The 16,481-nt window shown below is 47.0% G+C and overlaps 1 protein-coding gene across 2 annotated transcripts; it reads right to left on the reverse strand.

Moving 5' to 3' along the window:
• Window positions 1-1,654: 1,654 nt before the first annotated feature.
• LOC123448872 (pentatricopeptide repeat-containing protein At1g62350) lies at window positions 1,655-11,268 on the reverse strand. Of its 2 annotated transcripts, none has more exons than XM_045125902.1 (2): window positions 10,794-11,268; window positions 1,655-2,129 (listed from the first exon to the last, which is right to left on the reverse strand). In XM_045125902.1, exons 1-2 carry the CDS (start codon window positions 11,127-11,129, stop codon window positions 1,725-1,727), a joined length of 741 nt encoding a protein of 246 aa, XP_044981837.1. In that variant the 5' UTR covers window positions 11,130-11,268; the 3' UTR covers window positions 1,655-1,724. The 2 variants fall into 2 exon arrangements, with proteins under 2 accessions (XP_044981837.1, XP_044981838.1); XM_045125903.1 differs by lacking the exon at window positions 10,794-11,268 and adding an exon at window positions 2,587-3,516.
• Window positions 11,269-16,481: the final 5,213 nt, after the last annotated feature.

Here is a 16,481-nt window from a genome sequence, read left to right on the forward strand (position 1 = left end):
ACCCTAGCCGCCCCCTTCCGCCCCCCCCCCCCTAACCCCCTCCCGTCGCCCCCGTGGGCGATCAGGGGGTAACCCTAGCCGCCGCCGGTCCTTCCTCGCTCCTCCTTCATCCTCGCCGCCGTCAGCAGCGCCGCCCGGCGAAGCCTAGCCGGTAGGGACGGCGGCGGGGATCCTCTCCCCTTCACGCGACATGGCTGGCGCGGGACGACCGTTCGTGAGGAGGCGCCGGACTAGCGTGCGGTGCGGCGGCGCTACATGTGGATCCTAGCGGCGGCGTGAAGAGCATGTCGACGACTGGGTTCGTTCTTGCGGCGCGGTGTGGCGGCTGCGGGAGGGGCAAGACATGGTGGTCGCGTGCGACGTCGAGTTCGGTTCAGATCCTTCTGGATCCGGCGTCCGGACGCCGTCGGCCAGCGCAAGGTGGTGGTACTCGTCACTGTTCAGATTGGATCTTCATAGAACCAGATACCCGCGGTGTGCTTCTCTCCTGCGGTTTCCTGGCGTTGCCGGCGTGGCCACGGATGAAGCTGGTGGAGGATATTCAGATAAGGGGAAACCCATTGGTCAGGCCTGGCCGGCCCGCCGACGACGACGCTCAAGGGCGTCGTTGTTCTTCCTAGAGACGTCGGTCTACGTCTGCTCCTTCACTTCCTACCTCACTGCCTCTCGGGTGAAAACCCTAACTCCGGTGGGCAACGGCGGCGTCCTTGACGTCGTGACCTTCCTGAAGGTGTCGCTTTGAGGGCTGAGTGGTGGTGGGCACTATGTGGGTCCTGGACGGTTGCTGGTGGTGGGCACTGCTTCGGAGGAAACCCTAAGATCTGACTTTTCAGATCGGACGATGGCGGTACTGCGGTGCCGTTTCTCTCTTGGGAGCATCGTTTGTAGAGCATCGCTGGATGACAGAGGCAGGAGATGAAGCGGCTTCGTCTGGCCCGAAGATTTGGTGGAACTATCAAGTGATGCCTGGCCGACAGGTGCTACGCTGAGTCATGCCTGGTTGGTAGGTGCTACGCACGACAGTTCTTCCAAAATCTTCGTGTCTGAACGAATGAGCGCAGGGCGGTGGCGTTGTTTGGCGTCGTGGTGGCCTCGATCATCTTGCACGGAGCTTTCGATGGAGATGTCAAGTCATGCCTGGTCGACAGGTGCTACGTTGTGTCATGCCTGGTCGGCAGGTGCTACGCACGACAGATCTTCTAGAATCTTTGCGTCTGGACTGACGAGCCGTGGTGGCGCCGGCGGATGGACGGACTGGCAAGGATGATACAGATCTCTCTTCTGAAGATGGGTCAACGGCCTGATGATGATGACGTCGTCTAAAACGTGTGCATGTGGTGTACGGTTTAGGTCTGCTGCACCGGCTGTGGGTTTTGATACGTTATGTGGATGTATCGGTGACGGCACCGATTTTAGATATGAAGAGTGAGAGCACTTCACATTATCGAGTTTTGTAGGTGTGAGTGGTGGCTTCGGGTGGTTTGATGTATGTTCTTGTAAGACCTATGTTGAATAATTAATAAAATGATAGTATGCATCGATTGATGTAGAAGCCGGGGGTTTGAACCTCCTTTTCCAAAAAAAAAAAAATGATCCATCCGAAAGCAAGAGAAATGAAGGTCCGGCTACAACGCAGAGGGAGAACACTAGCTGATTAGGTGAGCATTCCAGTAGATCTTTGATAGTAGCTTCAAGAATAAAAGTATGCGATTATGTATTGTGGATCAAAATCTGAATTCATCATCTATATCAGACAAGCTATCTGGGGGGTCATACACAATCATATCAGGGAAAAGTTCCAGAAATTCTTGTTTTATCTTCTCCCTCAGCTCCGGATACGGGATCAGGCCTTTCAGTATAACCCGGAATGGCAAGGAGAGAGGTGGCTCCGGGGAGCTCCTCATGTCCTCGTAGAATTCCATTGCCAGGTCAATCAAGCCGGCATCGCAGAAGACTCGCACGATATCACCATAGGTGTGCTGATCAAACATCACTCCTTCAGACTTCAGATCTGCCCAGACCTGCCTTGTCTCGTCAACCTTCTTGTTCCTAGCTAGCATATGCAGCATGTCTCGGTAAAAGTACATATCCGGCCGATACCAGATCTCTTTCCGCACAACGCCATATATCTGCAAAACACAAATATGCTTAATCTTACACAAGCCTACGGAAATTCAAATATAAATTATTTCTACACTGATCTGCTCTAGGTTGCAGGTACATCCACTTACTAACCAATGTAATAATGAGACAAGACCATGTCTCACAAATGCGCATGGCACTTCTCGCAATAGAAATGCATGCTGCGCAATTAAAATAGCTCAGCATGTCGAAATCAAAAAAGAGGCTAAGCTTCTCTGTGATTGAGAAATTAGGATCTGAATAGATAATATAATAATTCTATTTCCAAGGGATCAAATATGCATTTTATGATTTTATCATCTATCAGTAAAACTGAGCACCATCGTGCACGGGCCTTTAAGTAAATAATAGTCTTCAAGCCTATTCAGCAGCAGACTCACGTCAAACTTCCCAGTTATTGAACTATAAAAAGAACAGTGGAGACGTGGAGTCCCACAAACATACCAAGGGCAATATCTTGTGCCTCCTGAGGTTCTTCAGCAGTAGCTTGGTTGACTTGGCCACGCCTTGTCTGTCCTGGTGAGCAAGCTGCATTCCTTGGTGTGTGTGTAGTAAGTATGCCCCATCCTAGTCCCGGCTGTGGCATTCTGTTTGCAAGCCCAAATTGAACTTCAACGGCGTGAGTCCTGTTGTTGTGGTCGCCACTAGCAATGTGCCTCTAGCACACCACACCCCTGTAGTGTTGGAGTGATGACCTCCCGCTTTAGCTCTAGGAGACTGAGCGTTGTTGTTGGACCTTGGTTATCTAATGTTCCAAATTTAGTAGCTTGGATGCTATTTGGTCTTCTGTTGGGCACCCCATGGTGACCCTGCTTCGGTGCTCCCTTGAAGGATGACCTTGTTAATGAGGTGTTGGAAGGTAGGGAAATCGCGGGAGATCAATCTTTCCTTTAGCCCGGGATCCATCCCCTTCAAGAATCTTGTCTTCCTATCTCTCTCAGTTGCAATTAGAGCTCTCCCATAGCGAACCAGTTAGTAAAGCAGCTCACATACTCCGATACAGACATCTTGTCCCTGGGTTACAGCCTGAAACTCATCCCGCTTTAGATCCAGGATGCACACAGGGAACTAAGTCGTATGCAAGGCACTGGCGAACTCATTCCACAAGATGCCTTTCGCATCAGCATGTGAAATTCAGTAAGTTCCGCAATATTCTTAGGCCACACCTTTGAGCTGGTGTGCCGCTAATTTGAGTTTGACACAGACTGGCCCATTGCAGTTGGCAACATAACTTCCTTTGTACGGAGTATGTCCTTTGACCAATCATCAGCATCCAAAGGGTCTTTCAATCCTTCAAAGGTTGAAGGCTAGGTCCTCCTGAACTCAACCAATCTAGACAAGGAATCAGAGAGGGATGAGTTCCAGGCTCTAACCCAGAGAAAGATGTTTCTATCAGAGTACTTGAGCCACTACTAAATTGGCGGCCATGGGAAAGCTGACGACCCAACTGAGGCAGACAAGAAAGCACGATTTTTCAAGGTACTGAATCCCAACTTACGGATACACAGGCATCCAACTACTTCGCCACCTTCAACACCTCATCAACAAGGTCACTCCAAGAGAGAATCTAGGAGAGGGCTTGAGTACTGCAAGCGCAGAACGCCGTGGCAGGTCACCATGGGTGGGTAGCTCCTGCCAGAATACCAACCAGTGTCCAGGCTACCAAGTGTTAGAATACTAGATTGCCGAGGCCCAATAACAATCCTCTGCACAATTACTATCGGATGCCAAGAACTGAAGACATGCCAACATGGCAAGCAAGGCATGCTACAGCTGCGGCTAGAGGGACACTTTACTAATGCTTGCCCCCAACAAGTGAAACACCGAGCCCACACCGGCAAAGTTAAATTTAGGGTCTGCAACCAAGACGCCATAGGAAGCAAAAGGACAGACACCAGTGAGTGCACGTCGTGCACCAGGAAAAGCTGAACATGGCCGAGCCAACCACATCATTTCCGAACAACCTTAGGAGGCACCAAATATTTCATTCATATGTTTCCAGGACTTTACAGAAGTTGTATCTCAATGGACCCTCACAGTTGCACAGGTACGTCAACATTTAGGGCACCAGCATATGGCACATGTATGCATATTTGTGTACCAAGAGGGTGAGAACATGGTCATTTCCCTAGGGTGGGTATGTTGATGCTGCACCGGACGTGGGTTCCTTTGAAGGTGGGTATGTTGATGGTGCACTGGACGTGGGTTCCTTTGAAGGTGGGTGTGTGTGATAACCCGACCCTTTTAAATAAGGCACGTGTGGGATTATCCCACTTTTTTTTTGACTATGAAGGGATTATCCCACATTGCTTAGGAAATAGGACACCACCAACATATAAGGGCAAGAGTTCCATGGAAACTAACCATGGGTTAACCATTTTGAATTGGTTAATTCCATAGTGCGTCGCCAACCCTAGTCGGGTTAGGTCTAAGCTAGTTTGGAACCTGGGTTATTACAAAAACTACTTTGGCAAAATAAACCGTCAAATCCTTGAATTAACCACCATGAATGGTGTGGCATGTAAATATACAATAAAAAGTTGTAACCCCGGTAAATTCAGAGTTTGGGATGACAAAAGCAAATACAATTTATTGTGAAGGAATGATGAATATGTTTTCGTTACATGTACAGTCTCATAGAGTTGGCCATGAAAATCCAAAACTTCAACTGAATATAAATAGTAAATGGTTCCCATTTTGGACAGTAAGAAGATATCGAACAATATCACTTGTGGACAGTAAGAAGATACCGAACAATATCACTTGAAAATTGATGAGAGCCCCCCCCACCCACCCACCCACCCACGCGTCATATCCCCGAGGCGGCTCGGCGGGTCCCGCATCCTTGCCACGAACCTAGGCCTTGACGAAGTGTTGGCGCCCGCTTCTTTCGTCGACGCATGGCGAGCTCTGTCACCACCAGATCCTTTGCTGGTTGTGTCGGTCCCTTAGTCTCCTATCCACGCTTGCCGCGGCCTGCTGGTTTTTCCAATGTGACATCACCCAATTGGCGGCGGGTCCCCTTGTGCCGGCCTAAAAAGCACGGACACGGGGACGGAAAGACGGGGATACGGGACACGGCATTTTCCAAAAACAGCCATTCAGGGATACGGTCGGTATATATAAAATAAAATAAAAATATGCCATGTAATATAAAGTTAATACAGAAAATTAAAGAGAAAGAGAGTAGAATAGAGAATACTGCCCCATTCAGTGTCTCTTTTATCAAGTGCTTGACTGATCCTTGTCCGGGCCGTATCCCCACCGTGTCCCTGACGTATCCCGTCGTATCCCTTAATTTTTTTCTTTTTTCTAAATCGAAAATCAGGGGATAATACGGGATACGCGCATCCCGCCGTGTCACCGTATCAGGATGGCCAATCGGCAATTCCTGCCGTGTCCGTGCTTTTTAGGTGCCGGCAGTTCCCATGTCGGATCTCTAGCTCTGCCGCACGTCCCATGCGCCATACCGCCCTTCCGCATCCACACCTAAATCTGAGAATGGTTTTAAAAAAACTGGTTAAAATGGTTTGGTTTGTATACTGGACTTTGACTGGTTTAGGTTTAATTGGGTTGAGGCTTTTTAAGTTTGGTTTGGTTTGGGTTTACAGAGAAAGCAATTTGGATATGGCTGGTTATGGGCCTAAACCGTTTTATGTTTTTTGGGCTTGAACTGTGGGTAGAACCCGGTTATTGCATTGGTTCGGCCACAACTGCGAGTCTGCGAGCAAGCCCGCACGGCTGCACCACCTTCTCCTCCTTCTCGACTCGGCCGCCGCACGCACAAGCTCCTCCCCGCCGGGCGCCGGCCGCAACACGCCCGCACCACCTCCTCCCCTGCTGGAGCGCGTGAGAAGGGCCGCTGCACGCAGGTCTCCTCCCCTGCTGGAGCGCGTGAGAAGGGCCGCTGCACGCAGGTACTCCCTCCATCTTCCACCTCCCACCCTGATTCCCCTTCCCTTTCTCAATCCTGCAGCGGGTAGAGCTTCTCCTTCCCCCCTCTCTTCTGATTTCTGGGAGAAAGGTGGAATTTTTTCTACTGGCACTCCTTGGATCGGATTGGATTGGATCGGATCGGACCGGATCCGTGCGCCCTGTTAAGTTGTTCCTCCTTGGTACGGACTAAGATGAAGCAGCAGAGTAGTTTCGGGACCTGATACTGGCGATATTAACCTGCTAGGTGCTACTGAAAATTGGCAATGTCTGGCCTCTAATCTTGCAATTAGTAAGTGCTAGTGCTGCAGTAGATTAGTGCAATGTCACTAGCATTGTGCCCTGATCCCACGGCCATCCATCCATTATTGGTGCCTAAAGTCTATTCCTCTGCCGTGCATTGCATGCTTGATGGTCCTAATCAGAAGAAACACCAGCCACAGATCTGTATAAGAAAAGTACGCGTGCCAACACAAACACAGAGAGTTGGACCTTGTCATCTTATAAGTATGATGATTCACCTTGTTGGTCGAGGCAAACTGATTGTTCTGTACCTTATTCCAATTCAGAGGTTAACTTTTTGTGCATGAAATACATATTTACCGTTTGATTTTAGAGGTTTTGTATCACATCTCCTCTCGAGTTAATTTCTTCCTGACAAAATGAAGACACAGTTATACGCAGCCTAGCTACATATTCTGTGAAAAACAAATCCGGCACAGCCAAGGAAATAGCTGATAAAAGTAATCCGACACAGTTGCTCTCAGGAATTCTTAAAGCCAACTTTTAGATTTTGGTGTGCTATAAGCCATTTAGAATTATTTAGTGTCAGTGTGATGTATACATGTGCTGGAGAAGATTAATAAACCTGATAAATGTGCAGTTAACCACTTGGGTCTGTCTAATTTGTTTTAGTAGACAGTTGCAACGAAGCTCTTGCACCCAGTTTTTTGTCTTCAGAATATGATGCCTGAGACTTGCTTGGTTCACAGTCACTGTTCCTGGTTTAGTACAGCTAATTTTTTTAGCGCAGCCCAATGCCCTTTTTGGTTCCATCTAATACTTCACCCAAGTGCTCCGTAAATGAGCAGTTCTTAGGAATTCTTGAGCCAGTTTAGATTTTGGCATGTACTGTCATTCTTAATTATTTAGCATTCAGTCTCATTGTGGTGTGCAGTGTTCTGAAAGAACAAGAGCCGCAAATGATTTTGTCTAATATACTTTGCTGGTTTCCTATCCCTCCTATCCCTGTCTTGAACCATTTTGTCTAATATACTTTGCTGGTTTTTTCCCATGCAGTGTGCTCTAAAAATTTGAGGAATGTCTACCTCGGAGGGTTCTGAGACTGCCGATTCCATGGATGAGGATATGAGTCAAGTACCACATGCTAGAAGGTCCAAAGTATGGGAGCACTATGAACAAGAACTGGTTGTCGTAGAAGGAGACCCCAAGGCCGTGTGCAAATACTGATGAAGCAGTGGTGTCACAGCACTTACTCTACGAGCCAATGTCCCGCTCGGTCATCGGAATGGACGTCATCGTTTCCCTCCTAATTGTGTTGTTGGCTGACATGAGCATTCTGAATGTAGAAGTAGGGTACTGAACCCTTTGTGCATTTTAGAGTGATATTCCTGTTCGTGTTATTCCTGTTATTCCTGTTTGCATCTGGCTACTGAACGCTGTACTGAACCCTTTTTGCATCTGGCTACTGTCATCAATGTCCCGCTCGGTCATCTCTGTTCTGTTATTCCTGTTGCCGGCGTTCGGGGAATTAATGGTTAAATATATTCCATGTATTGCCCTCACAAACTCCCAAGGGCGCATCCGAATATATTCCATGATCATTTTAAATATTATTGTTCAAAATATTGTTTGGCATGTCACTATTAAACCAAAGTTTAATATGGTTTTGTATTGGGTTTAAACCCATAGTTATGTATTGGGTTTAAACTGGTTTGGGTGAGGAAAATATTGGGTTTAGTTTGGTTGGGCTGAAAATGATATTAATTGGTTATGGTTCAGGTTTGGTTTTGATACATACATGTATGGGTATGGTTTAGTTATGGTTTGGTTATCAACCCGTTCCCAGATTTATCCACACCCTCCCCTGACACCCCTCCGCTCTTGACCACCCTCAACTGCGCGGTCACCATCGATGGTGCAGCTCTGCCTTCCCTCCCCGCTTGAGACCTCCTCCACCTCCTTGCCCCCGTGTGGTGCTCCAGACGCTTCCGCGTCGCCCTCGTCATAGATCCAAAAGTCAGATTTGCCTCCTGCACCTCCCCACCTACATCACCCTGACATCTAGTTGTCCTCGTGCCTCTCTGTACGCTCTGTCGCTCTCCAACGAAGGAGCGTTGTGCCTCCAACCACCTCCCAGTTCTCCCGATGGACTGCAGCCATTTGTGGCCATGCCTGCCCGCCGGGGTCGCCTCGCCAGCGCCTCGACATCAAGGTGCTTGACTGCAGGAATTGCCTGGATCTGGGGCCAGTCATTCCAGCGTTGCCCGACGGTATTGGCGGTTGTGGTGTGTCCCTTGCATGGACGTTGTAATTGGTGATTGGGAGAAATCCATAGTTGGACAGCTGATGTTTGCCGAGACAGCGACGACGCTTCATGTCAGTTTTCATCTTCATGGCGTTGTTTGATGCCCAGTCTGCCATAGTTTGGTTGTACTCTGGGAGAAATCCCTACTCGGATCTTGTATTTGAGCGACCACGACATCACTCCCTTGCATCATAAACCTCCATTGAGGTGTGGTCTAGAGTGCACCTATTCTCTTATTGCCTCCGACTTCTACGACAACGACGGCAGCCCGCTCCTCCTTGTGGTGCCTCGACGTTGACTCCCTGTTGTTGTGTTTGCTCAGTTCCCTGCAATGGCGACCGTTGTGTTGCGGCGAGCTTCGTGCTCTTGGTGTAGTCTCCGTTCATCTTTGCTCAAAGCTGGCGCAAGGTGCCTCCGCAACTTGCTAATTGTTTTGATTTCCTATAGCGGAGTTCCCAGTCAATGTTTGTGTTCGTTGACACTCTCTTGACTTGCATTGCTACAGTTCTTGCCCCTCCTCCTTCTGGCGGAGCCTGCAATCATGCTATGACACTCGTTGATTGTGGATGACCATGTATCAAGCCATGGGGATCGGACGCACGCGAGTGCTCTCGACAACTCTGCAAAGTCTTGGTATTGTGTTACCCTATATGACACCCCCCGCATCTCTTGTGTCTTTTGGTGATGGTATTGTCGTTTATTGGTTGGGTTGTGCCTTGTCATGGGCTCCCATTCTTTTTCTCCCATTTTCTTTTTACCCTTGTTACTTGTATGGTTTTCGACCTGGCTTTCCTCATAAACGGGGCCAACTTGTTCAGGTTTTCAATCCGGTTTTCCTTATAAGCTGGATCACTCTCTTTTTTCTTTTAAGAAGCTAGTTCACTATATTGGCATAATGGTCACTTTGAGTAGTATATTCAGGTGGAAGAATTCCCTTTTCCATCTTGACAATGTTCTATTGATCCCCCATCTTGTATATGTTACGTGTACTCTGGGAGAAATCCCTGCTCAGATCTTGTATTTGAGCGGCCATGATGTCGCTACCCTGGGTCGTAAACCTCCCATGAAGCATGGTCTAGGGTGCACCTATACTCGGCTTGCCTTTGCTTCTATGACGACGACCACCCCCTTAAGCACCCCTTCCCGTGGTGCCTCGACGTTGACTCCCTGATGTTGTGCTTGTTCAGTTCCCTGCAATGGCAACGTTGTGTTGCAGCGAGCTTCGTGCGCTTGGTGTAGTCTCGGTTCATCTTTGCTCAAAGGTGGCGCAAGGTGCCTTTGCAGCTTGCTAATTGTTCTGATTTCCTGTGGCAAAGCTCCCAATCAATGTTTGTGTTCGTCGGCGCTCTCTCGGCTTGCATTGCTCCAATTTTTGCCCCTTCTGGCGGAGCATGCAGCCTTGTTATGACACACATTGATCGTGGATGCTCCTGTATCTCGCCATGAGGATCGGAATGCACGCAAGTGCTCTCGACAACTCGCAAAGTCTTGGTATTGTGTTACCATAGACGATGTAGAACAGCACGCACCAGCCAGTTCACCCAAAAGCTCAAGCTCATGAGGAAAGGTGGGCTATGCATTTATACGTCAACACTCCCCCTCACGTGTGGCTCCCTCAGGCCTAAACATGGACCGAAAGTGGGCTGCAATTTAGTTGCCCCACCCAAAAGCTCAAGCTGATGAGGAAAGGTGGGCCACACACCAGCCAGTTTTGAACTCTGAACCTCTTGGTTGCAAGTTTATGCACCTAACCAGTTCATCGATCAGTCCTAACCAGTACATAAAACATATGCATGATATATTTCTGCATACAACAGCTTTATGAATCATGGCCTGTGATTAAAAAGTCACAGGTTTCTTAGGTGCAATTAAAGAGTTGGATCCTCTAGTCCCCAATCATGCAACCGAAGAACTGTAGAGTGGAAGCCATTTCGGTGTTGATAACATATCTGAACCACTAATTTCCTACATCCATATGCACATAACTTGACAATCAACAGTTCAACACCACTGCAACCCCATATAAGACCCATTTGCCTCAAACAGCAGCATAATTATTAGTTTAACTCTCAATTAGGGCGAGAGTACTAGAGAAAAGGCAATAACAAGCTAGATGTATTCGCAAAAGAAACAGAAACGCGAGCAGACTTATCGGGGGTGGAAGCGGTACCTTCATGGAGAGGAGGACGTGGTCCTGGCGAAGCAGTTCAGCGAGGACAGCGAGGAGGTCCGTACGGAGGAGTCGAGACACATGCAATTTCATGTACTCCACCAGCCTCTGGTGGCCTCCGGCAGGGGGTAGCGCAGCGAGCCGCTTGAGCTGCGCGACCGCCATAAGGCCTTCCTTCCCCATCTCCTTCTTCCGCCGCCATATCGAAAGGCTTGGGCTCGATGCCGCCGCGGTAGAGCACAACCTCTGGTGGAGTTCACCCGCGGCGGCGGCTGCCGGTTGTAGGGTTTGGAGGAGGCGACGGTGGTGGCCGCGTGGGAGGAGACGGGAAAGCATTTGGGTGGGAGCTGCGAGACAGAGTAGTGAGGCGTGCCGAGTGCGGACTGGGCTGCAGGCGAGGTGGCACCGGGTAGGGACGGATGTTGGGCGTCTGCCAGCGAGGCAGGCGGCGACGGCGTCAGCGAGCCGGTGAGATTAGGGATGGCACCCCTAGGTATGGGTACGAGTGGAGCATCTCCATATCCTTACCTGCCCCATATGATATTGTCCATTACCCTTATTCATACCCGTGAACGGGTATATTTTTTCTCCATACTCGTTACCTGGTAGGGTAGACGGGTACCCGCGGATAAAATTACTCATATTTGCAAAACATCAATTTAAACAACTTATAGTTATAAAATGCATTGTATCATATAGTTTACAAAGATAGATTATAACTACAACACATAATTGTAAAACAACATCATATAGTCATAAACAACAACACATAGACATACACTTTAAATTCATAAATTATTGGCATAGTGTAGATTGTAGAGATAATTTTGAGTTTACATAGATTTTATATGGGTACATGGATATATGGGTATGGGTTACATGATCCCATACCCGTACTCGCTCTACCCGATGGGTTTCAGATTTTCTTGTTTATATACTCATGGGTAAGTTTTTGTCCCATGTCCTTACCCTAATAGAGCTTTTACCCACAAGGTACGTGGATAATGGGTACTCATTGCCATCCCTAGATGAGATCGGGCTACAGAGATAACCTTCCCCTGTTCCTACGTGCCAGTATGCATCTGCACCGTCGAACTGCCATCCAGTGGCTCACACGCGTCCATAAGGGTTCGCCACTCGAGTCGTCTCTGTGTCGTTGATGTGTCATCTAACGGATCCTGATCATCGTCCCGTCGGTGTTTACTTTCGGGCAAGAGCATGTGGGCTCCTTTGCTTTTGATTCCACCTTAGCGTGTAATGGCTATAAAGCCCCATTGATCTCCTTCAATTTGGATCATGTAATATGCACTTGGGTATAAACCCTAAACACCGGTGGCGAGCTATCCTTACTTTTCCCTTTTGAGTAATATAAACCCTACATCAATTTCTCGGATTTGTCCTAAGATCAACTACCCTGTTTAGCTTAGAACAGTTCGGATCCTGACAATTGGTATCTACAGCCAGTTGGTTCTTGGCGGAGGCGTGAATTGGGTGCATAGAGCGGCTCAAAAATCCCTTCACGACCTCTAATTCTGGTGACGGTGTTCTTGGGGGTGGCCAGAGTGGCAATGCTCGAAGGTAGTCTGTATTTAGTCCGAGTTGCTGAGAAAAATTTTCCCGGTGGTAAAATTCCTACGGCTGAGTGGGGACGGTGCTTCTGGGAGAAGGGTGTTGGAGTCGGTGTTGGCATTGGTAGACCGGAGGAGGAGATCTCAAAGTTCCCTCTCTTTCCCACCCTTTTGCTCGACTGTCTCGAGATCCAGCAAGGAGCATGTCAAAGTCGGCGGTGTCAGGCGACACAGCGGTGTTGCAGTTGGAGTCACTGGAGCTCGACGTGAAGACCTTGCATCGGTATCGTGAGGAGGACAAGAATGAGTTCCAAGAGTTTCAGTCACTTATAAATCATAAATTTGTCACGATGCAAAAGAATTTTGATAAGATCCACTAAAGTTGCATGTGTTTGCTACTCGATCTGGAGCTAGAAGAAATTTTGGATGAGCAGTCAGCACAGGGAAGCGCGCACCCGAAGCAACATCAAGTCTAGTCTTCGGCGATGCCTCCTCACTACTGCAAAAAGGCATAGCACTTGTGGACGCAAAATGGCCATCAGTGGCGGGCTAGGGCTCAGGCCAGCCCGCCAGTGATCTCCCACCACTTCTAAAAGGCCACCAATGGCGGGCAGAGATACTAGAGCAAGTTTGCACCGAAGCAAGATGCACCACTAACGAGCACTATGCTCTGCCCGCCACTGCTATAAATTTTTGAAATTGAAAAATGCACTGTATTGTGATGTACGTAGCTAAAAGCACAATATGCTCCCTTGGTGGTTTTGATAATTCATGACAACATACATTGTCTCTTGGTCTAACACTTTTACCTAGATATTTCAGGAATAGTCCATGGAGAGCTTTGGCTAAAGGCTTATGTGGAGATGTCCCTTCATACAAGAAAGGGATAGGATTGGCTCAAGATTCAAGCTAGAAGACTCTTTATTTTATATTTTTGAGAAATCACTTTTGAGTCCATAGGAAAGCCAATACTATTAAAAGGGGGTGAGGTAGTAAAATGAACTGGTTGCTCAAGTGCTCAAAGTTAGCCACCAAAATACTCAGCATTTTTCTCACATAACCACTATGTCCTATTCCACATGCTCAAATTCGGTGGCAAAAACTTTCATATTTCGGACCCAACGAGTTTGAGCTCACACAGAAACCCAAACCATTCCCATCAAATCGGTGCAACCGAATCCATATCGGTGCTACCGAGTTCAGGGTGACCAACTTTCTATTGCCTCGATACACAAAATCGGAATTTCCGAGTTTGAGTATCGGTGCCACCGAGTTTGGTCATCTGACCGTTAGTCACCTTTTCGGTGCCACCGAGTTGTGATCGGTCCCATCGAGATTCAAAAGTGTTGACTTTTGTGTGAATCGGTACCACCGAGTTTATGACTTTCGTGTCACCGAGTTTGCCACTTTGGGTGTAACGGTTGGATTTTGTGTACTGCCTATATATACCCCTTCACCCACCTCTCATTCATGGGAAAAAGCACTCAGAACACACACTTCATTGCCAGATCCATTTTCTGAGAGAGAATCACCTACTCATGTGTTGAGACCAAGATATTCCAATCCAATCATTTAAAACTTGATCTCTAGCCTCCCCAAACTACTTTCCACCAAATCAATCTCTCCTACCCATGCCTATTCTTTGAGAGAGTGGTTTTGTGTTGAGGAGACTATCTTTAGAAGCACAAGAGCAAGGAGTTCACTGATCTACCACATTTATTACCTTTTGGAGGGTGGTACCTCCTAGATTGGCTAGGTGTCGCCTGGGAGCCTCCTACTTCATGTTGTGGAGTTGAACCAAGATGTTTGTAAGGGCAAGGAGATCACCTACTTCGTAAAGATCTATCGTGAATAAGGCTAGTCCTTCGTGAGAGGAAGCCATGGTGGAATAGACAAAGCCGCTTCTTCGTGGACCCATTGTGGGTGGAGCCCTCCATGGACTATCGCAGACGTTGCCCTCCGTGGGTTGAAGTCTCCACTGACATGGACGTACGATAGCACCACCTATCAGAACCATGCCAAAAATCGTTGTGTCAACCTCATGTGTTTGATCTCCCTACCTTACTCCTTTACATGTGCAAAGTCTTTACTTTTTCGTTGCCATATTTGTTGTCTAGCATGTATAGGGTGTACTATACTTGTTAGAACTGCTGATTTTCTACCTTCCTTGAAATTGGGTTAGGTTAGGAATTTTATCTTGACAATTAGTCTATTCACCCCCCTAGACATATCTTCTATCCATCCCACAATAGTACATTTAGTGCATAGAGTTTGCATCCGGTATTATTCATATGTACATACACATAGTTTGCATCCAGGTCATATCCACTCACAACACAAATCCAAAAATGCTAGAAACACTATATAGGCAGAGACCTTAAGCACGTGCATGGAGATTAATTTGCCCTTTCCTTCCAGCCCAGCTAGAGAAGGCAAAAGTCTACTCTTTTCAGGAAGATCTTCTAAACATAACACAACAAGCTGGACCAAATATGCTACCAACCGATGTGGTCTTCACGTAGTGACTCGAGTCGATGTCGCTTGGCCACTAGCTGCTTCTTCTCTGGATCTTCCGTGCTTGAAAGCACATATGCTCCCTTGGTCGTTTTGATAATTCATGACAACATACATTGTCTCTTGAACTAACACTTTTACCTAGTATATTCAGGTATAGTCAACATAGAGCATTGACTAAAGGATTGTGAGGAGAAACCCCTTGATGCAAGGAAAGGAACATGATTGGCTAAGCTTCAAGCAAGAGGACTCTACATTTTATATTTATGAGAAATCACTTTTGAGTCCATAGGAAAGCCAATACTATTAAAAGGGGTGAGGTGTTATGATGAATTGGTTGCTCAAGTGCTTAGAGATAGCCACCAAAAATACTTAGCATTTCTCTCACAAAATCTTTGTCCCAAGCCAAAACAACAAAATCGGTGCCACCAAGTTTTTCCATTTGGCCCTACCAATTTTTCACCACACAGGTCCTTTGCCAAATCCTAATCTCTTGGTACCACCAACTTTCATATCGGTGCCACCGAAAGACAGTGACCAACTTTATGGAATCTCTATTTAAAGAATCGGAATTTCGGAGATTGAAATTGGTACCACCGAGATTTGGAAACTGCTCTAGGTCATCGTATCGGTACCACAAGATTCATATATCGGTCTCAACGAGAATTCAAAAGTTGCCACATTTAGTGCAACTCGGTACCACCGAGACTCATTTCGGTGTCACCGAGTTGGACAATAATGTTGTAACTGTTGGATTTTGGGGGATTCCTATATATACCCCTCCACCTCCTCTTATTCGTAGAGGAAGCACTCATAACACGCACACACTTTCCAGATCCATTTTTCTGAGAGAGAACCACCTACTCATGTGTTGAGCTCAAGACATTCCAATCCATTCATTCGAAACTTGATCTCTAACCTCCCAAGTTGCGTTCCACAAAATCAATCTCTCCTACCCATGCATATCTTTTGAAGCATAAGAGCAAGGAGTTCATTGTTCTACCGCATCTATTACCTTTTGGAGGGTGTTGCCTCCTAGATTGGCTAGGTGTTGCTTTTGAGCCTCCTACTCTGTGTTGTGGAGTTCAACCAAGAAGTTTGTACGGGCAAGGAGATCACCTGCTTTGTGAAGATCTATAGTGAGTGAGGCTAGTCCTTCATGGACGTAAGCCATGGTGGAATAGACAATGCCGCTTCTTCATGGACCCCTTGTGGGTGGAGCCCTCCATGGATGTTGGTTCTAATTTTATAAATACCACATGAATATTTGTAACCCAAACATGATTTTTTTAGGTTTATGAAAATATTTAAACGAGTTATTAAAAGGATTTTTAATTTCAATACGAATTTGAAATGAGATATGATTCCAATTCAGATCAAATATTGTTTAGCAAAAGCATTAGTTTAGCCTTGGCCATCACTCTAGCTTGATTACATGGGATTGTATAGCTGGTAACCGGGATGTCACAACAAAGCATTTGAAATTAAAGCATAGCAAGTCAATAACACGTAAATACTACACTATGCAAAAAGTTTCAAATATAATTTTGTGCAACAAAAATATCTAAATTGATATAATTTATTGTAATACTTATCATTATAGATA

Source organism: Hordeum vulgare, chromosome 4H (assembly GCF_904849725.1).
Source record: "Hordeum vulgare subsp. vulgare chromosome 4H, MorexV3_pseudomolecules_assembly, whole genome shotgun sequence".
NCBI classification, from domain to species: Eukaryota; Viridiplantae; Streptophyta; class Magnoliopsida; order Poales; family Poaceae; genus Hordeum; species Hordeum vulgare.